Source organism: Callorhinchus milii, unplaced genomic scaffold (genome assembly GCF_018977255.1).
Source record: "Callorhinchus milii isolate IMCB2004 unplaced genomic scaffold, IMCB_Cmil_1.0 Scaffold4, whole genome shotgun sequence".
Lineage (NCBI taxonomy): Eukaryota > Metazoa > Chordata > Chondrichthyes > Chimaeriformes > Callorhinchidae > Callorhinchus > Callorhinchus milii.
The window spans coordinates 10,769,574-10,791,693 of record NW_024704745.1 but is presented as its reverse complement, the minus strand read 5'-3'; the positions used below and the strand labels follow the sequence as shown (position 1 = coordinate 10,791,693).

Sequence of the window (22,120 nt, the reverse complement as noted above, 5' to 3'; positions counted from 1 at the left end):
ACTGGCTCCCATATTCACCCACGATCAATGCACTTTACAATAAAGCACTTTGAGGCCTCCCTCTGAAGTGAAAGGCCCTTTATCAAAGGATTATTGTTTATTACTATCGCAAATAATGAAAATCAAGGTATAAAAATAGAGCTGTGTATCAGGATTGCAACAGTAATTCAGAACTAACTTAAAAATGACTTTGGAAGTTTATCCAAAAATATTATAAGAAATACTCGCGATTTGCTACAGTGCAAAATATTTAATACGCTTGAAATATTTTCCCATAAAAAAGATTGATATATATTTTGGAAATCACACTAAAACCGTCTTTATGGTGAGAATTTTTGTTCTGATGGATATAAAAACCACCATCTAGTGCTGGATGAAATCTGAAGCAATAGAAGGAGGCTATTCAGCCTCTAAAGCTTTTTCAACCAATTTATTAGATCATGGCAGATCTTCTATAATAATAGTCCTTACATTAGATGTAGTGCCTATACCATCTCATGTAAAGTGACTCATGTAACATGTAACGTCTGTCTATTTATGATTATCATTCATTTTCTAGACAAACGCAGTATGCGTACCTGCCTTCCTCTCCTGTTTTGTTGTGTTGTATTTTGTTGTCTTATCTAGCAGTTTACGTTTTACTAATAATAATCCCTCCAAAACCAAAAATAATAATAAATTGGTAATTTTCAATCTACGACTATTTGTGGGACATTGCTGTGCGCAATTGGCTGCCGCGTTCGCCCACAAATATACAGTCAATTCACTTTACAATGTGTTCTATGAAGTGCTTTGGGACGTCCTCCCGACGTGAAAAGCGCTATATCAAATGCAAGGATTATTATTATTATTACTTTCTTCACTAAATATTGACCCCTAGTGGAGTAAATAGTAAAACACACTTGAAAGCTTACAAAAACCTTGTCAATAAACACGGTACATTTCTAGGACAATTCTGTCCCTTTTGTTTTGCAATAACATTGACTCGATTTTCTTGCACACCAAAGCCATCAACACGTGGCCATTTCTAATGAATTGCATTCACGTGTTGAGATACAGCCTTAACGTTCTAACAATGTGTTTGCTCTCAAGTACAAATAACCACAGAACAGCAAAGTAAACCACTTGAAATATTTATTTATAGCTTTGATTTCAGTCTAGGCAATGAGATACACTACAAAATAAATTAGCACCCCTTAACACATGTCCATAACCAATGGTAAAGTATCCCTCTTAAATTCTCGCAACACAAAATGTTTACTTAAGTGCTTTCATTTCTTTCCAGGTATTTTCCCAGGTATAGCAATCCTGTTAAAACGGAGAATAATTCAGAGCTGAGCAACATACACCTACGTCTATAACAGTTTAAAATAGGTCTTTCAATTTTTATAATGATCACAAAACATTTACCTTAATTGCATACTTAAGCAATTAGTTCCTCCTTTGATTACAAAACAAAAAGATGCACAGGATATAAGGGGAGCCATGTGGCTCCATGTTCAGGCAGCAGACATATTCAAAGCAACGTCAGTCACGTTTCCCAAGCTTTGCATTCTTACGGATTTTTTCTTCCTTCGTTTTAAGACTCCCTTCATTGTCGGCTTCTCTGAATTCGCGTGCAGCGCAACCGCTCGCCTTTGTGTTTCTTCCACCTTCAAGCAGCCCAAATATGACGGGCGGAACACGGGTGTATTGCTTTTCATCCCAACCAAACAACAGCTTCTTCAGAAGGGACTCTGGACAGTCACCAGCTTCTCTGATGGTCATGGTCTGACCTGAAGCTAGCATCCCATTCGTCTCTGGTCATTAAAAACAAAAGACTGGTAAATTGAGCTCAGGTGGACATTGCATTTAGATCTGGTCAGTGGCGATAAATACTTGGCTTGCAGGGTATGTTATAATGCACTGTTAACATCATAGCCTTTGGATCAAGAATAGTGACTGCCCTTTGATGGTGTTGGGAGGGCTTCTGTCTCTTCCCTGCAAACTTTCAAGCTGTCGTACCTCGTCATAAGCAAACTTTTTAAGGCAAAAGGATGGGAAAACAATATCTTTCATCTCAATGGATTTTTAATTATTAATAGCTATTAATATTAGCAATATATAATACCATTATTGTAAATTGGAATGTGAAAGACCCTACTGTCCACTCAATCAAATGCACATCTAACCATGGTGGGGGACTATCCAGGATTATAAGGACTTTTTTTCACTTATAGATGGGTTCAATTTTGCGGTATTTCTTATTTAAGAAGTCTGAGTGGGGTGTCGTTCCAGTAACCAGAGGTATGTCTCACACACATCACGCCGACAGGAGGGAACCCCGATCCAAAAATAGATTGAATTGGGATATTACCACAAGTCAGCATCATGGATTTAAATTAAAGAATTCAAGATCCTCATCCTCACCTACAAGGCCATTCACGGCCTTGCTCCCTCCTACCTCTCCGACCTGCTATCCCCCTGCCCGTACCCTCCGTTCCTTTGGCTCCGGTCTGCTCCACATCCCCCGCCCCAACCGCCCTACCATCGGTGGCCGGGCCTTCAGCCTCTCAGCCCCTAGGCTCTGGAACTCCATCCCCCAGTACCTTTGCCTTGCTTCCTCGCTTTCCTCCTTCAAGGCCGGTCTCAAGACCTTTCTCTTTGACCGTGCCTTCAGCTCTCCTCTCGACTCTCTACCCCCTCTTCGCTCCCTCCCTTCCCCCTGACCATTTCCCCCCTGCTCGGGTCCTGACCCAACTGTCCAGTGCCTTGGGACGTCCTCCCGATGTGAAAGGTGCTCTATAAATGGAATCTTGTTGTTGTTGTTGTTAAGAAATTCCACAAAATTGAACCAGTTTTGGGCCAAGGAAATACATGAGTGGCTGAGAGAGTGACGAGCTGTTTTTAAGTTAAACATCTGTCTGTGTGTAAAAGAGGAATAGAAGAGGTATCTCCATTGTTCCTTTGTGACGTACAAGCATATTCACTACCTCTGCTAGTAGTTTATGTCATACTCTAAGGTGAGGCAAGCCACACAGGGATCAGCACCAACTTCTTTAACTCCCAAGATTTGCGGGCAGCAGAGTGGTCTCAGGTTGAAGGACAACAACAACATTAATTCTTACCCTGAGCTATTAGAGGTGTTATCCGCACTGAAAGCTGAAAGGATCTGGCATGAAGCCATCTCCTGGCTTTAGCTGGAAGCTCCACCACCAGATACTTTGAGTCACCAGCAACACAAACGGGCTAAAGTAGAAGAGAATCAGAGCAAAATGTCAAGAAAACAGAAGTGTTCTAGCTATACACAGAGAATCCTTCCTCCAAGGGTAAGTGTGAAGCATATCTGATTTTTCTCACAAACACAGTTTTGTGTTCCAGTTTCCAACTGATTATTCCATTTATAATCTCCAACTTTAGTACTTAAAAGTCACACAAATAAAATGTCTATTTCCACCTCTTTGACCTCCCATATGAAACAAATCTACAAGTCTTGTAAGATTCACAGCTGTAGGAATTTTACAAGACTTGTAGACCTGTTGTTTCATATCTTCCTACAGTGTATCAATGGACACATAAATGAACTGTAGTGGCATTGACCCCTCTCTATCTGAACTACTTGATCTCTTCCAGGACAGTGCTGTGGGGACTGATGACCTCTGCTGGAAAGCACATGTACACAGACATGACGTCAGGACATCATTGGGCTTCCTATGATGGCTGCTAAAGCCTTGTCAACACCTGCTATCTAAATTCATGTGGAGAACAAGCACTAGGACAAGTCATCAAAGCGATACAGAAATTGTATTCCAGGAAGAGTCAGGAGGGACAGAGAAATAAATCATCAACATGAACAGCAATTCTATTAATGGAACTAAAGCAACAAATTGTTTTTCACTTTGGAAGATTCTTGTCTCTGAAGAGTCTGCTTTGTAAAATGTTTGATTCTCTACACCAAATTCAAAATATGTGCTTGTCAGTGGAGGGATTTTTACTGCTGAGAACTTAAAAGACGCGTGACTCAAACTGAACTACTGTGGTCTCCATCTGCCATGAGGAGTTTCATATCACTACTGAGAGGAAGAGTTGCAGTTTGTACAATCATTAGTTAGTGCTGGTCAAGGGCAGGGCAGAGGAATCGAGCCCAGTATTCTGCAAAGCCAAATTTCCAACTAGTCTTAGGCTGTATGATCAATTTGCTTTACAGATTGTATAGAATTGTGGAAAGTTCTTTATTCAGTATTATATCAAATGCGAGGATTATTATTATTTGCTCTTGATGAATTGCGGAAGACCAATTTAATATTGAATTTAAGAATTTTTCACAATTTTGCACAATCTTAAATTTTAGGACTGGCGAAGACTTGGTGGAATTTCAGGCCTGATGTCTTTCAAGTCTTAGATATGCAATAAATGGCTTCAAATTGGGCAGCGAGCTAATCCATTTTACTGCAGGAACAATGTTCAAAGGAATGGCAGGTTGAGAGAGGCTGTGAACAAAATTGGAACAGGTTCCCAGAAAGTGTGGTTGAAGTCAGGATACTGGGCTAATTTGATAAACAGCGTGATGCTGCAATGGGAGGAGAGCAGGGTGGGTATTCTGGAGGGATGAGACCAATTGCACCTAAGGGCTTTCTTCATCAACACATCTCTGGTGATTTTGTGATGCAGGTTTATTTTACAGCCAATGATTTTCTGGTCTCAGGCAGGGGGAAACAATGAGCTCCATCTGGGTACCTTCTGTGGGAGAATAAATAACTCTTCTGTAACACATCTTGCTGACCATTCTTCCACTGGAAAATATATCATGGAAATATTTAGGAAAAACCTACATTGGAAATAGTGGATAGAACTAACAAAATATATAAATTATATAAAACATTTTGACCATTTCAAGGTTTGTTCTGGTTGGGCAAAATCTATTAAGGTGTATGCTTGCAAAAATCATATATTTTCAAAAGTTGAGGGCAATTAAAACCTGCACACATTAAACTGTTGAGACCAGTTTATTCCATCTCTCCTGCTAGCTCAGACACCAATCACATGGATTAATTTTGTCACCCTTTGTAATTAATGCTTTCTACAATTTATGTCACTCTTGCAGTATGAAAACCAGGACTGTACAAAATACTCCGAGTGTGGTTGTATCAATGCTTTGTACAACTCCATTCTTGAGTCCTGTGATGTGAGTCCTCTTGCTGTGCACCCTAGAATCCAGTTTGCCTTCCTTGCAGCTGCTGCACAATGTGCTGAAGGTTTCAAGAACTATCAATATGTACCAAAGATAGCTCTTTGGGATTTTGTTCCACCAGCTTATAACATTCTCAAATAATGACTGTTCCCAACCCAGTTTCATAATAAACGACATATTCCACTAATCAACCGTTTGCAAATCTGTCCAGATCCCTCTGTTTTTCTGTCCCATGTATACCTACCATGTATTTAAACCATCGTCCTTTACTGACAGTAAGCCTAAACTGGCTGCCTTCGGTCCGAAGCCAGTCTTTCTCCTTGTCACCAAGGAAGAACACCAGGAAGATGCCCTGCAGCCTAACCCGCTCCAAAGATTCCTTCTCCACTGAGCCTTCAAACTGCAATCCAACCTTTTCTTCATAGATCACTGTTTGATAACAGAAACACAATGTTAACTGTGATCTCACCTCAAAGCACAAATTGGGAGAACCCTCAGAAGCTATTGTAGTTCCTGATCAGTTTCTGCGTTACCTCTATTTCTGGAATGTCCATGTGTAGGTGGGAAGCATGGAAATCTCAGCTCAGTTTGAGTACTTTTAAGCATGGTGATGGGTTTCTGCACGTGTCAAACACCCAGCTCTACACTCTAAACAACTCATGTTTCTATTCCAATACTGCATGTTCATGTGACTTCAACAACAGCCATCACAACACAACACACTCCCACACGCAAAGATATGAGAAAAACTGTTTAGATATATTGCAAAAAAATGTTTGCGCACAAACGAATAAGGGTTTGACAAACACTTAACGGCATAGAAATGCATCACCGTATTGTTTTTGAGTGTTTTCCCAAACCACAAAGCGGAAATTAACATCCCTTGACCTGTGGGAACTTTGCTGTGACACGATCTACCACAGTACAAATTGTTAGATTAGGTTCTCTAGCTCCATGAAGGGATTTTATCTCGCCTGACACTCCAGTGCAATGCTGGGGAGCGTTACTTTGTTGCAGGTGCCGTCCTTGAGATGAGACGTTAAATTGAGCTCCCGTCTGCCTGTTCTTGGCTTCAACGCACAATCTTCTGACTCAGGGGAAAGAACGGAACCAATCAAGCCAGGCTGACACCAAGGCCTGGCATGAAGCACCCCCTTGTCCTGACATTTGATGTGAATACAGAGACTTACTCTAACAATGTGTTAAACTAAGAAATATCTAAAATCGCTGACGCGTATTTAAAATGGCCATAAACTGAAGTTGGTAATAGTATCTACAAATTATGCCAATGAGCCAGGCTGGCTGGTCTGTCTTCAGCAGTGCCCTGGAGTAATGTGGACAAGCCTTGCTCAGGAACTGGACTGGATCAAATCAATTCTGACATTCAGTTGCCAGGCACGACAACTTGAGGCCAGCTCAGCCCTAAGCAGCCCCTGACTACCCCCCAACCCCATCGTCTATTTTGGACTACAGTACAACTCACATAAGTCTGATCCGTACAAAATGGTATAATCGCCTAAGTCATACATCTGCCATTCCCATTGAATTTCCTATTATTAATAAGTAGCTCCTGCTACTTCTGCCATAACAATGTGTCTTTTACTCTGCACTCCCCATATTGTGCGGCATATGCCTTGCAAGCGAGAGGACCTGGGTTTGATTCCCGGCAGGGCAAAACATTGGGCAAGTTTCCTTACTCCACATGCAGCTGTTTACCTAGCAGTAAGTAGGAACCCGGTTGTTAGTCGATTCACAGATTGTTTTTCCGGGGGTAATGATCCTTTCAAAAAAATAAATTGGTCACTCAATTTACCATTGTTTGTGGGACACTCCTGTGCGCAATTGATTGCCGCCTTTCGCCCACAAAATATACAGTCAATTAACTTTACAGTATATTCTGTGAAGCGCTTTGAGATGTCTCGAAGTGATAAGGCGCTATATTGAATGCAAGAATTATTATTGTTATTATAAGATTCGCATAACCCATACTTTGCATAAGTCATATTAAATGTATACAACTCATGTGACGTTTACTGTTTTGCAGAATTCCTTGTGTCCTTGATTGATTTCGATGGACAGCCAGCCCATAATAATGTTAACAAACAGCAGTGTCCTGATTAAATGTAGCATTGCTGGTGGAGATGATTTGAACTGTTTTTTGACTTACCTTGTGTCAATGGCAGCGTCATTATTCGAAGGGGCAATGTCAGGTTTAAACGATGTTGGAGGCTCCATCCTATCTCAGTGTCACACCATCCAAAGGTGGACTTGGGCGAAGCACTCAGGAGCAGCCCTCGAAGCATCTCCCACACCCTGCCGCTCAGGCAATCCTGAGATTTAACTGGAGGCATCGGACGAGATTCGTCTTTGATCTCTTCTGGAAGAAGCATCCTTCGACCTTTCCTACCTCTCCTCCTGCCGTTTCTCCCAGAAGCCGACACACCTTTGCAAAAGGTGTCAATGGTCACGCTTCCATTGGCGAGCAGTCGGCGGAGAAGTTCTAGGTCTATCCTCCTGTGGCAGAGCACCTCGCTTTTCAGGACAAGAGGATTTCTGCCCCAGCCAGCTGCGGGCAAAGTTGGCATGTCCCTACCCAGATTGGTGCCCTGCACCCGCTTGATGGAGATCCACACAACTAGGACCATCGCGCTCCAAGCCCAGAACTTCCAGCTCCACATTCTTCCCCCCACCACCCTCCCTTTCCTCTCTGATCTTCTCAAGCTTCAGTCTGACTCCCTCTGATCCCCCGCACCTTGTCCTCTGGTCCTTCCACCTTTCTCTTGTCTCTGCCTCTCTCCCTGATCTGTTCAGTCTATGGTCCCTGACTGATCTCCCCCCTCCCCACCCACCCACCCACCCACTCACTCCCTACACTTTGCTTACTCACAGACTAGATCAGATCCACTGAGTCCAACACCACTGGACTCTGCCTCACAACCAGGAGGACGCACTATGCACAGACAACCACCTCTATCGCTGTCCCCACCAACGATGACGCCCAAACACTTCGGTGTTGCAGTAGAGCATTGGATGGACACGTGTGGAGAGGTGCAGAGCCTGGGAGGGGAGGGGAGGGGTGGGGAGGTGGGGAGGGGGCTGAGACTCCGAGGTCGAGGGTTCTTTGTGTCCTTTTGGCTGGTTTGCATGTGTTTTATATATGGGGGGGGTCCCGCAGTCTTGCGGAAAATGTTGCAAAACACCCGCAATTTTGAACTCATATTTATTATGCACTGTTTCTGGCTGCAGGTGAGCTTCTTGTTGGGGTGTATCTTTGCATTTTCTGTGCTAACAAAAAAAAAGCGCCTCCAATTCACTGCACACGTCTGCTTCTAAAATAATTTTTAACCCCAATTATCTGAACTCAGCAGTGAATTGCATAAGGCCACGAGGTGTGAATTTGACTCAACCAAAGATTATTGATTGACACCCAATTGCACCTAAAGTAAAGATCCATTGCATTGGGTTTTTTTTGGGGGGTGGGGGGGGTAATGACTACATGTGGCAGAGACCTGGCTGCCCAAAAGAATAGCACTTCAAGTACCGCATTACTTTAAAAGAGATGTCAAGTTTATTCTGACCAACAGCCCCTCCTTTGGTTCAGTTGGTTGCTCATCACAAGATTGGTCCTGGGACTCTGCTGTGTGCAAAAAGGCAGCTCAGTTTTCCCCACAAAATCAGTGGCTGCACTTGATTGACATTAAGTCATTACTTTAAACAGATGTTGTTTTAAAAAAAAATGCCACCAACTCAGTTTTAAGATCCTGGAGTAGCAATCAGTGTCCTCCATGGCCAAAATAATTAAATGCCTGTTCAGATACTCCAGGCCTCAAGAATTCTACAGCACAATGTTTCAGGAAAACTGCTGCTGCAAAAAAAATGTTTTGCTATGAACCCTGTATTTTTTTTTATTTTTTAAAAAAAGGTCAGACAGGTTGGAACCTACAAACCAGGGCAGAAATGAAAAGACATTGTGTTGCTTTTAATTCAGCCACTACCTGTAAACTAGGACATCATCTACAGGACACTGTTATTTATAACAAAACAGATTTAGCTGCAATAAAACCAGCTTTAGACAGTTACACTGTTTTGCACTGGTGAATGAATGAAAATGAAAACCAGCAGATCAGGCTATCAATATACGAGCGACCCCATTTTACAGAACCAAGACACTCAGTTATTGTACTTGAGCACCTTTGAGCAGCATAACTCAACTCAAGAAATTCAGCAGAGGGTGAGTGCATTGATCAAGCAGTGTATCTCCTACCATCCCATGCTGTATCTTATTTCCAACATGCAGCCGCTCAGAGACAGACAGTCTTTTGGAAAGAACATACTTTTTTTTTTAAAAAAGTGATCTTTTTAGAACAAACTCACAACAGTTCTGTCTGTATTGGTGTCTCATCACCAGTTCTGATACCAATTAACACGCATTAACCGGCTGCCAAGCTCAGAAGTATCGTGGTCAGGAGAACGTTGCACATATATTCTTTGTTATTACTTTTTTAAAAATCTTATTTTAAACAGGGAGGCGTTTGAGTATTTGTTTCAAATAATTATATTGTGAATTTTAACATTTTCCGGCCTCGTTATAGATTTAATAATAATCCTTGCATTTGGTATAGCACCGTATCACTTCATTGAGACGTCTCAAAGCTCTTCACAGAATATATTGTAAAATGAATTGACTGTGTATTTTGTGGGCAAAACGCGGCAGCCAATTGCGCACAACAGCATTCCACAAACAATCATGGATTCAGTGACCAAATTATTATCATTTGCTTACCTATGTCGGGTGACGGGCAGTTGATGAGAGAGAGGAAACTCAGAGGTTTCATGTGGCAGGTGGGCACAGGGCAAAACAATTTACCCTTTGGCCTGACAGCTGAGATACTCAAACTGCCTGTCAACAATATACCCTGATATCTGCTCATGTTGGCTCTGATCAATACCAACACCAGAAACTGGCATTAAAATACACATACACGGTATTAATAATAATAATCCTTGCATTTGATATCGCGCTTTCCACGTCTTCTAGACGTCGCAAAGCTCTTCACAGAACAGACTGTAAAGTGAATTGACTGTATATTTGAGGGCGAAAAACAAGGTAGAAATACAAAAGTGTTAGAAACTAAGCATGTAAAGTGGAACTCCTTGCCGCAAACCCTCCGTCTTGCCCCCTCTCTCCCCATCCTCAAATCACACCTGAAGACTTTCCGCTTCGACCGTGTGTTCGGTCACCTCCCCCCCCACACCCCCCCCGCTCCCACCCCCCTCTTTCTGGTTTGCTGTCAAGCATTCAGAGACACTATCCACATGAAGGGTGCTATATGGATGAAAGTTGTCGTTGTTGATTAAATGTGACCAGCCTCTTTGCAGCCAGCCAGCCAGCACAGGCACAGTGAACCAACTGGCCTCTTGCTGTGGTTTTAAGTAAGCCCAGGATGACGCTAAAATTGGTAATCACATGCAGTTCATTTCTACTTTTTTCCTCCATCGGGTTTTTGATTCTGGAAGCAGAACATTTCCGGGTGTTTATTTGGTTTGCCCCGGAATACAGGCCACAACATTGTTCCGAGGGCTAGTGCAGCTGCTACTTTCACCAACAGGTTTTCCGCATACCATAAATCCATCAGGAAACCTGTGTTCCATACGTTCTTCAATTGGACAGCGAGTAATTTGAGAGGCTATAGGGAAGGTACACGCTGTGTTACGTTTGTTTCAGGTGCTGTTCTTAAGACATTGTAACCTTTATTTTGAAGATAACTAAAAGTATTTTTTTGGGGTGGGGGTTCATCTCTGTACGAGTGCTTTACAATTTCTATCTAAATCAGCTCCCCAACTACTTAGCATGAAGGGCGCTATATAAATGCAAGTTGTTGTCAAGACTTTCAGATTATCTTACGTTAACATCCACACCTATTCTGCAGTACTCTCTCAGTGATGCACATTATTAAGTATACACAATGTTGTGTGTCAGTACATCATACAGAGGGTGCTCCTGTTTTTGTTTCGGTCGTTGCTTGACATATGCCTATAGACACCCACTACCTTTTATCATGTAAAGGTTGAACATATTTTTCTGGAGTCAAATTTAGGATTGAATAACACAAGGTAAAATGGCATTAATGCAACGTCTGCTGTATACTCACTGACATAAAATTGGGGTAAAGTTATTTACAATTAAAACTTATTGACTTAAAAGAATGTGTAACAAAAACAACTTGCATTTATACAGCACCCTTCATGAGGGGTAGCAACTCAGAGTTCTTGTATTTATTTGTTCTGAATAAAGATCAGCAACATATATGTTTATTTTATGTTTATGTTTATTAATGAAAAGCATTACCACAATTGTTTAAATCAGTAGAGATTGTTCCAATAACACAAGAGTAAAAGAGTTGAGCCTTTTCATAACATCGTCATGATACAGTCACATTTTAACACATTTAAACAAATATGTATATGCATACGCATATATATTACATACAGACCCACAATCATGTATATAGGTGATATTACTGCTAATTTGTGATATTTCTTCAACCGTTTCTTAACGAGGATCCTTGCACAGCTCCAGTGTCCAGATGAAGCACAGTATTTCTCATGATCTTAGTCTTAAGACTATTCTCTTAAAATTCAAGATTGGAAAATGGAAAGTGGCCATGAAAAATTCTTAAATTTGTTTTCTAAAGAACAGCTTTCGAAATCAAGGTGGAATTCAAGAACTTTCCAAAATTCTGCATGACTAACATTTAAAGCACAAGTCTTAAAGCTACGACCATTGACAACAACACATTACATTTCACGTCAGGAGGACGTCCCAAGGTGCTCACTGAGCATGAGAAATGTTGGGCTGCTATGAAGCTTGCAATTCCATCAGCCAAGAAAATGAATTTTACAAAATCTTCACAACACAATTTGTTTATTTAAAAAAACGCAACATTTAATTGTGTTACATTTAATGTAATATTTTCAAAGTGGTATTCTATTAACAGTAAAATAGAATTCAGAGTTTACCCCATATTTAAAAAAAATTGAAACATTTACCATTTACATTGATGTTAAGAAAATTTGTAGACCATCCTTTTGAAAGTGGTTAACATTGGCTTTTTTCATTAGATTCCTTATACCATATAGAGAAGCTATGTGAGAGGGACAAATGGCATGGTATGTAATGAGCATCTGTCTCTATTTAAGGTCAAGAATATTCTTTTTTAAAGGTTAGTTCAGGCTTCAAATGTGCAAGTGTTGCAATGTACACCGAAACCTAGAGATGGCTTTGGGCAATTTGGGCTTCCAAATGGAGACAAAATCTAAATTGTTTTTCAAAATTCTGCACAATATTCAATTTTAAGACAAAGGCTAAGAATATGTAGAAGCATTTTAGGCCCCTGGTTTACAGTTTGATATTAAACATTATTATTTTTATCCTTTTTGATTTCATTGAATGGTGAGAAAACTGAGGAGTTAACACATCTTTGTAGGGACTTCTCTTCAGACCACAAACGGAGGGCAGGAAACATGAATGGAAAACCACTATCGAAACACAGTGTTCATTGGTATGTGCAGGGGATGAAATCACCATATCCAAGTTAGACATTCTAATATGTTCTCATTCCCATCATTTCATGCTTTACTCTATTCATGTCTTCATATATCATCGAGTCCCCCTTTACGTCTTTTGATCTCTTTTTGTGAAACTGTTCATCAAGAGAAAAAGAATGCATCACACAAATGTTTCCCGTAACACGTAAATGCAATCAAATATTCAGAAGCTAATCATTTGTCTTCTGAAAAATAATTAACAGAAACGGAAGCTGACGAGAGAAAGAGTGTAACAATCGTTTCTGCCTCATTTGAGTTGAACTTTAGATGGCTATAGTAAATAACTTCAGGCCCCTGTGTCTATTATTACTACAAAAGGGTGGTCCCGCAAAGAATAACCCTTTTAAGGGACTGGAAGGAAGTTAAAAAGGGAAACATGTGTAACAAATAGAAAAGTCTGGCAGGAGAATGAAAGCCATTAAGGACTTTAGTTGGGAGAAAATTGGTGAACAGGAGACAATGGCCAGGTGAGAAGTAAGATGGCTGTTTTGTAGCTGAGAAGACTGACTGTGTTTTGAGATGTGATCTGTTTGTTGATTTTATGCATGGTTGCGGTATAGCTAACCTTTACCTTTGTTAGGTGGTGGCAGTCTAATGCTTCTTTTCTGATTAATTAATTAACTGGTTGTTTTTCATCATTATGGAAGTATTTCTGATGACTCTGTTGAACTTGCCAGACCTGGTGACATTACCAATTGGTAGGCAACAGGGTTGTGGACTGTCTGGCATTTTTAATTTGAATTGAGAGACTGTAGGAGAATGGCTCTTGAGGAATTAACTCTCTGGATATTTATTTTTACAAGAATGACTTTGGTTTGATGTCCGGACTATCAAAACCAAGAAAGGTATTGAATGCCTCCATTCTATAATGATGCAGATTTGGATACGTTTAATGTTTGAGATGATGTAGGCTGGAATGCCGCCTGCATAACTTATGGGTAGTGTTGCTGCTATAAACAGGGCTGCTGTAGTTAAGACTAAGACGGTTGACTCATTTTAGAAGTGGTTTGATTGATGCTGTTACAGTGGAAACATGAGAACAAATGGATCAAAGAGCCTTTGCATTGCCAAAGCTATAGTTTTCTAGTCAAATATTGCTGTTTGAATGAAACTATATTTTAAAAATCCCCAAATGCACTAAATCCTGTTTAAGTAATAATAAGCTCAGAGTTGGGCCTTGCGTTATTAGTCTTTTCTTGCACAGTCTATTTCCAATTTACCTATCCCTAGACTTAGATGAAAATGGGTCAATCACAAGAACTTGCATTTATACAGTGCCCTTGACACAAGATAGCATCTCGGAATGCTGCACAGTGGTAAAAGGATTATGTGTATTTGTTTGCCTACAAATACAGTTACTACACCTTTTACAGAAATTCATGTGAAGTGCTCTGAGATGCTTTAATGTGACGGATGCTGTTTTAAATGAAAATGCAAGGAAGAAAGTTGCCACAACTATCATTACTCATTCCAATGGAGTAACAGTTTATATTTGCAGGCAAACATTTAATGGTCAACGAAGGATCAGCAAGTTATCTTACCTGACAAACTAATGCAATGATTGTGATAATCAAAGCATATGTCGCAAGGAACCCAACAATAGCAATTAATATACTGCCATTGCTACCGTGATTCTGATACAGTGTTGTGTTTCCAGGAACTGAAACTGAAACAGAAACAAGAAAATAAATGAAGTAAACGTTCCTTGTTTTTGATTGATTTGCTGTTCCTTAACACTTATTTTATGTAGATACAACCCATATATTGTAGTTTGTACTACCTTAAACAAGTAAATTAATTGTGTAAATCTCAATGGTATTTGACTATTGTACTTTAATTGAGGAAACGCTTACTTGCTTTATGGGTGTAACGCTGAAATTGTTATTTGTTAGTAAACTGTGTGAATGTGCGTAATTTGAGATGTCTCAACGATGTGATCAGGCCCTATATCAAATGCAAGGATTATTATATTATTATTATATTCAATTTATACTTTATGGACCGACATTATTTCTACAGTCCTCCTTCTGGTGTCCTGGCCAACAATTTCACTCCCCTTCCACACAATAAAGTTAGGCATTCACATCATGGTGGTTTGTGAAAAAATTCCTCTGCGCAAATTGACTACTGTGTTCACCTACAAAATATAAGTGTATATATATAGTATATATAGTACATAGCTATACTCCATTAAATTATGTAAAATGCTTTGAGATGCTTCAACTACATGATACAGTGCTATATCAAATACAAGAATTAACATGGTGTCGAGTCGCAAAGCTACTCTGAAGGGGTACAAGCTCCTACATAGACCTAAAGTTAATAGTGTCTCACTGTTAATGTTTCACATTCATGTCATAATTATTGCACTTAATTGTCTTAAATTATTCTTCAACTCAAATATTCTGTACGTAAATAAAAAATCTATTGTGTCTCTTACTTGTTTGCGGCAGAAGTCTCTTGGTCTCTGAAAGGTAAGATGATTTGTTACAAGTTAATAATAATCAAAATTAATGTAGTTACTGATAGAATCTGTTTTTGAATTTTAAATCTACATACCCCCACTACCCAAAATGTTACAAATATCTGATATTCAATGGTTATCAGTTAAACGTGCTAAGCTTGAAATTGAAATGATTTATAGAATGCCAACACTCTGAGGCATTTCAAAAGGAGATGAATATGAGATTTTTATTAAAAAAGAACCCATCAGATTTACCTGATGTGTGAGTACAACCTCTGTCACAGCTGTGTTCTGAAAAGAAACATGATATCCATTAGTGTGGAGTCCAGACCCTAGCCTCGACCCAGTATCGAGCTGTGATTCCTATCACTTATGAATGAGCTGCTTCAGTTGGTACTCTTGTATTAAGGAATTTAGCAGCACTGTAATGTATTTAATAATGCTTCAGCAATGGTAATATGGTTAATAATGCTTCAGCAAAGGTAATGTGGTTAATAATGCTTCAGCAATGGTAATGTGGTTAATAATGCTTCAGCAATGGTAATGTGGTTAATAATGCTTCAGCAAAGGTAATGTGGTTAATGTGTTTAATACAGCGCCTTAGGACGTCCTCCCGACGTGAAAGGCGCTCTATAAATGGAATCTTGTTGTTGTTGTAATGCTTCTAATAATGATATTTTCAAATTGCAAGATGAAAAGGGCCAGGTTTCATCAACTGGTGAAATTTTATAATTAAAGATTTCAGTGCTTCCATTGTTGTCTGATCACAGATAGCAGAATTTCAGCAACCACAAGGTCGGATTGTTAAGTGGAAATTCAAGGTGGTGGCACAAGTTTTTGACCATAGGCTTCGCATGAAACCATAGTGGCAGTGTAAATTAAGGGTGTTTATAATATGAAATCCTGTGGTGTTCTGTAGCTCATTGGTTAGAGCACTCGTCTCGCAAGCAGGAGCCCTGGGTTCGATTCACGGCAGGGCGAAACCTTGAGCAAGTTTCCTTACTCCACACGCCTGATAATAATCCCTCAAGAAAAAAATAATAATAACTTGGTCACTCAATCCCTGACTGTTTGTGGGACACTGCCGTACGCAATTGGCTGCCGCGTTTTGCCCACAAAATATACGGTCAATTCACTTTACAGTATATTCCATGAAGTGCTTTGAGATGTCTCAAAGATGTGATAAGGTGCTATTTCAAATGCAAGAATTATTATTATATATATACATATAATCAATGAGGATCTCATTAGGCGAGATTCATAGATTAGTGGGTAAGTACTTTGAGTTTTTGTCTCTTTGGGACCTGGAATCAAATCCAGCCCAACTCACCAAGATAAAAGTCCTTTTTTTCTGATTCTTCGATGGTTATAAAATCTTTTATGGTGTGAAACTATTAAATCATGACTTCTGAGCAGCGTGATGGCAGAATACTGTTCGTGTTGCTAAACAAGCACTTAGAAGTGCAATGCTATATGCCATAACGTCTAGAGATAGCTCTTAAATAAGGAAGCTGAATCGGGAACCCCTCTAATAACAAAAATTGTCAGGCACATTGTGACAATTCACTCTGGGCATCCACTCTGAAAGCAGTTCATGTCAGAATAGAGTTTCTTCCATTCAGCAAGACTGCTTTCAGTTTCCTTATTCAATTAGAAATCCATTGCATATAAGACTGCATAGTGCCTGCCTTTCATTGTAAATTCTTGAAGCACTTTACAAAATCCAATTAATTCAGAAATGAAAGTGAATATTATGTGGACAAACGTAGCAGCTAATTTGGGCCAGGAACATTCTACAAACATCAATGAGTGGCTTAGGTGTTTGAATTTGGGTTAAATTTGCTTGGGGAGGGGAATTATAAGAAACAAGAATTATAAGAAACAAGACAAGTTTTGAGTTTTTTGGGTTGTTGTTTCAAGAGCTGTCTAGAGAGAGTTACATTGCATCTATCCTCTTGCTTAGTCTGACATGGGAATTCCGGATCCTGTCACTGGCTTTTAGTAGAAAAATGTGCAGTTTCCTGCAATAGTCATCCTTCACATTTGACTATAAATGTTCAGTCATGACAAAGTAGATAATGAATGGCTGTCTTACTAATGAGGGTGCCGTTGGCTTTTCCTTCTACATGTGGAGGTGGTATGGTTCCAGTTATTTTGCAGATGTACAAACCAAAGTCTGCTTCTTGAATGTTTTTTAATTCCAGAATAAGGAAACCTTGTTTTAAGTTGCCAGAGACTCTGAAGCCAGTTTTAGAATCGTTGTGAATTGCATTTGTATTCAGCGTGGGAAAGTTCTTCAAAGCAGTGTGAACTACAGTCTTAATTTCATTTTGATCTTCACGCTTGAGCCAGTAAACGTCGATCTTGGCTCCATCTTTAATGTCGAATTCAAAAGCGCAAATGATGGCAGCTGAATGTCCAAGTCCGACACATAGATCTGAAGGATACTGCTTCACTAGAATCCCTGTGGACAGAGAAGAGAATGCTTTAACTGCTTTTTAATTCTGTGCTGACCAGGAAACATTAGTAGGTGCTTGAGGTATCCAGATATGAGGTTAGCAGTGCAGCTCTGGGTGTTATTTAATCTTATTGAGATTAAGGCTAGCCTGATGCCTTTTTGGACCTACCTATTCCAACTTCCAAATACCTGTATGTTCTTTAGAATTTGTTCTTTAGAAATTAGCAATTGGTTTACATTGGTAACTTTGGGAAAGTTGCGAGTTGGATTTGGAAATTAACCTGAGGGGTGCTGAACGGAATTAAAAACTGATCAGATAAAATGCATTGGAAGTTTCGGCATCAGCCTTGTTATGCGACTGAAGAAACAACAAGATTGCATTTATAGAGCGCCTTTCACGACGGGAGGACGTCCCAAGGCGCTGGACAGTTGGGTCGGATCCCGAGCCGGGGGGAAATGTTCAGGATGAGGGAAGGGAGGGAGCGAGGAGGGGATAGAGAGTCGAGAGGGGAGCTGAAGGCACGGTTGAAAAGAACTGCTCTGACTTAAGTTTCTGTAACCAATTTCTCTTCAAAAGCTTTACTTATTTCAACAAGCTTTCTTGCTGATTGCTCCGGTTTTAAGAATTGCGCTGCACAAAATCACTGCTTAAACTCTCACTTGACGAGATTGAACTGAAAATATGATGTGTGAAAAAGATTAGTACGATTTGAATAAAAATAACACTTTCTTTAGTTTAAGCGCTAACAATCCCTCAGGAAGATCTTCCACTGGAAGCATTTTTATGATGATAGTCAATAGAATGAAGTTTGGAATTCCATGTGGAGATCTGACCCTAACCTTTAAACCTGATTTTTCTTTTAAATTACAATCGGTGGTACGCACGTAGAATTCAGGTCTGAAATGTCTACTGACAAATAATGTAATCTATTAAATAAGGCTAAATGTTTCCTTACTGTTTTGATTATAATAAGCTTGTCTTATTGGAAATATGGAGTCTTGTAAAATGTTCACTTTGCCAATGTTGAAGCAGTGGCTTTAAGATGAATGAATAGGTTGTGGAGACCCATCGCGTGGAGTTTAGCTTGCTCGCCTCCAAACAAGAGGACCCGGGTTTGTTTCTCAGGTGGGGTGAAACCTTAAGTTTCCTTACACCACGCTCCTCTGTTTACCTAGTAGTAAGTAGGAACCTGTTTAATCGATTGGTAGACCGCTTTCTGGGGTAATGATCACTCAAAAAAAAATGCGGTCAGTCAATCCACGACTATATGTGGGACACTGCTGTGCGCAATTGGCTGCTGTGTTTTGCCCACAAAATATACAGTCTATTCACTTTACAATATATTCTGTGAAGCCCTTTGAGTCATCTCAACAATCTGAGTAAGTGCTATATCAAATGCAACGATTATTGTTGAATATCCGATCTACAATGAGGCTGTTTTGCTTTGCTTATCCTCAACACGTAAAGAAGTCAGATACTCTGCTAACTTTGAAGCATTTAAATTCAAAATGTGCTGCTCTTGACAGTCTGCGTATGTTTTACAGAGACCACATATCTAACCACACCCATTATTACTGCACCACACATCATGCAGAAGGTTCAATTCTTTGCTAAAATGTAATCTTGCACTTGATATAAGCAACTATGATGCCAAACATTTCAAAGTGCTTCTCAATGTTTTTGTAGAGAGTGTAGTGACTGTATTTGTAACTATCGGCTTTACTTGCATATTTCATTGATTCCCATTTTCAGCCTTGAGAGAAGACTCGGAGAGTAGAGACCTTATTGAGGTTTATAAAACTTTAAATGGGAATGGAACAAGGAAACCCCGAACAATACATCTGGATTCACCAAGACAGTAGAATAAGAGGATGTAGGTTTAGAGTTGCAAATGGCAATTTCAGGAAAGATACCAGGAAATTTTTCCTTACTTTCAGGGTAATTAACGACTGGAAAGGTTTGCCAGGAAGGCGGTTGAGGCAAGGACGCTGGAGTCCTTTTATTTAAAAACCCACCAGCTTGATGCTGTAAAAGGACAGTAGGCAGTGTTTTTTCCTGAAAGGCTGAGATTGTATGGGCTGAAGGACTTTCTTCATCCAAATCGATCTTGTGGGGGTGTTTGTAAGGTTTTCTTGTATATTGTCTATACTGTACACATGTTTTACAGATCAATGGTTTGCTATTTCAGAATATAATAATCCTTGCATTTGATATAGCGCCTCATCACGTCTTTGAGATGTCTTAAAGCATTTCACAGCATATACTGTAAAATGAATTGACTGTTTTTGTCGGCAAAACGCAGCAGCCAATTATAATAATCCTTGCATTTGATATAGCGCTTTTCACGTCTTCTCGATGTCTCAAAGAGCTTGACAGAATAGACTGTAAAGTGAATTGACCGTACGTTTGTGGGCGAAACGCAGCAGCCAATTGCGCACAGCAGTGTCCCACAAACAGTCGTGGATTGAAAATGACCAATTTATTATTGCTTTGTTTTGGAGGGATTATTATTAGGCTCTGTGTGGAGTAAGGAAACTTGCCCAAGGTTTCACCCTGCCTGGAATTGAACCCAGGTGTCTCGCTTGCAAGGCGAGTGCTCTCACCACTGAGCTACAGGACTCCACATTGTGGGACAATTGCACGTAGCAGTGTCCCACAAACAGCGGTGGATTGAAGTGACCAATTTTTTTTAAAAAGAAATTATTACCCCCGGAAAAGCAGCATAGTACAACTGTTGAAGTTCAATTTAAAATGAGCACTTGAATCAGCTTTAATTATAGAGAAACTGAGAAATCTTATAGTGTTGAAAGAGACCTTTCAGCCCAAAGAGTCTGCACCAGTTCACAGAGCAAGGCGGTCGCTTAATTCCCATTGCCCATAACCCTTTTAAGGCACTCTCTTTCATATGTCTGTCTATTTCTCTCCTGAAAGCCACAGTGGATCTGTCTCCCCCACTCTACTTGACAGGGAATTCTACATCCCAACTACTCTCTGGGTGAAGAAATTCTTAAGTTCTCCTTACAAGCTTGCAAGATTTGACAGAAAATCATTGGTCTTCTATGAAGCTACAGATGATATAATCTAACCAATTATGATTTGATATGGATCTCACTGCAAAGTCCCCAGCAGCACTCTTTACACTCGTACAATACCAGGAATATTCCAGGCAGGTCAGGGCGAAACCTTGGGCAAGTTTCCTTACTCCACACGCCTAATAATAATCCCTCCAAAACCAAAAAAAAATAATAAATTGGTCATTTTCAATCCACGACTGTTTGTGGGACATTGCTGTGCGCAATTGGCTGCCGCGTTTGCCCACATATATACAGTCAATTCACTTTACAGTGTGTTCTGTGAAGCGCTTTGGGACGTCCTCCCGACGTGAAAAGCGCTATATCAAATTCAAGGATTATTATAATACAGATTTGTTCCAACAATTCAAAATCAAGCATCCAGTGATACAAACTTTTTTTAAAAAACACGCAGGGCTGCAAATACACAGCCTGCTACATTAAAATTAACCAAAGTAAAGCAGCTAAATTATGGTATACAATATAAACACCTTATTATTGTTACAGAATGTAATAGTGCTGTAAGGCGATCACTAAGCATTAAATGTAAGAAAATTCCTGAGCACGGGAAAATTCCAGCAATTCTAGGGTCTGACTAGGAAACTTAATTTTCTATTTAATATTGTTATAATTGAGACTCAATACAATGTTTAAGAGTTTTTTGAATAAGCAACATTAAGTTTAGAGTGCATCCATATAAATAATAAATTGGTCACTTCAATCCACGCTGTTCGTGGGACACTGCCATGCGCAATTGGATGCCACGTTTCGACCATGAATATACAGTCAATTCACTTTACAGTCTATTCTGTGAAGCGCTTTGAGACATCTCGAAGACATGAAAAGCACTATATCAAATGCAAGGATTATTACTATATGTTAAATGAAGAAGAATTGAGAATAGAGCTGACAAACTGGTACCAATCCTACCTTTAGAGCTGACGGGCGCACTCCCCAAAGACATGAAGATCCAAGTCAAACATCCCAGCATTGTCACTGCGCTTGGGTACATTTTCAATTGATTTTTGACGTTGAATTATTTATTTTATTTTATTTATTTTACAATTCTGGCTACAGTGTGCAAAACCACAACCTGCTTCTGGTCTTCTACTTGGTGGCTTCCTGTCCCCAAGTAATACATGTCTTGTGTATGGGACTACTTATTGTTTCAGAACCACCAGCCTCCAGGTGAAGATTAAAATGCCAATTAACAAATCAAGAAATACCCCATTTCGCTATCCTCTTGACAGTCAGATTTAAACCGATGCAAAAGCCACAGGGACAGGAAGTTAATGTTAGTGGGCGTAACGATGGCAGCTTCGCCTGAACCACCGGTGCTGTCAATTGA

The 22,120-nt window shown here is 39.9% G+C and overlaps 2 protein-coding genes across 2 annotated transcripts; both read right to left on the bottom strand.

The window, feature by feature from the left end:
• Positions 1-1,252: 1,252 nt before the first annotated feature.
• Positions 1,253-7,483, bottom strand: LOC103180142. The gene is made up of 4 exons (XM_007895810.2): positions 7,338-7,483; positions 5,415-5,599; positions 3,108-3,228; positions 1,253-1,799 (listed from the first exon to the last, which is right to left on the bottom strand). The coding sequence occupies exons 1-4, from the start codon at positions 7,471-7,473 to the stop codon at positions 1,528-1,530; spliced, it is 714 nt and encodes a 237-aa protein (XP_007894001.1). The 5' UTR covers positions 7,474-7,483; the 3' UTR covers positions 1,253-1,527.
• Positions 7,484-11,551: 4,068 nt separating this feature from the next.
• On the bottom strand, positions 11,552-22,018 carry LOC103180140 (T-cell-specific surface glycoprotein CD28 homolog). The gene is made up of 6 exons (XM_007895803.2): positions 21,703-22,018; positions 17,338-17,706; positions 15,498-15,533; positions 15,219-15,245; positions 14,320-14,444; positions 11,552-12,873 (listed from the first exon to the last, which is right to left on the bottom strand). Exons 1-6 carry the CDS (start codon positions 21,782-21,784, stop codon positions 12,775-12,777), a joined length of 738 nt encoding a protein of 245 aa, XP_007893994.1. The 5' UTR covers positions 21,785-22,018; the 3' UTR covers positions 11,552-12,774.
• Positions 22,019-22,120: the final 102 nt, after the last annotated feature.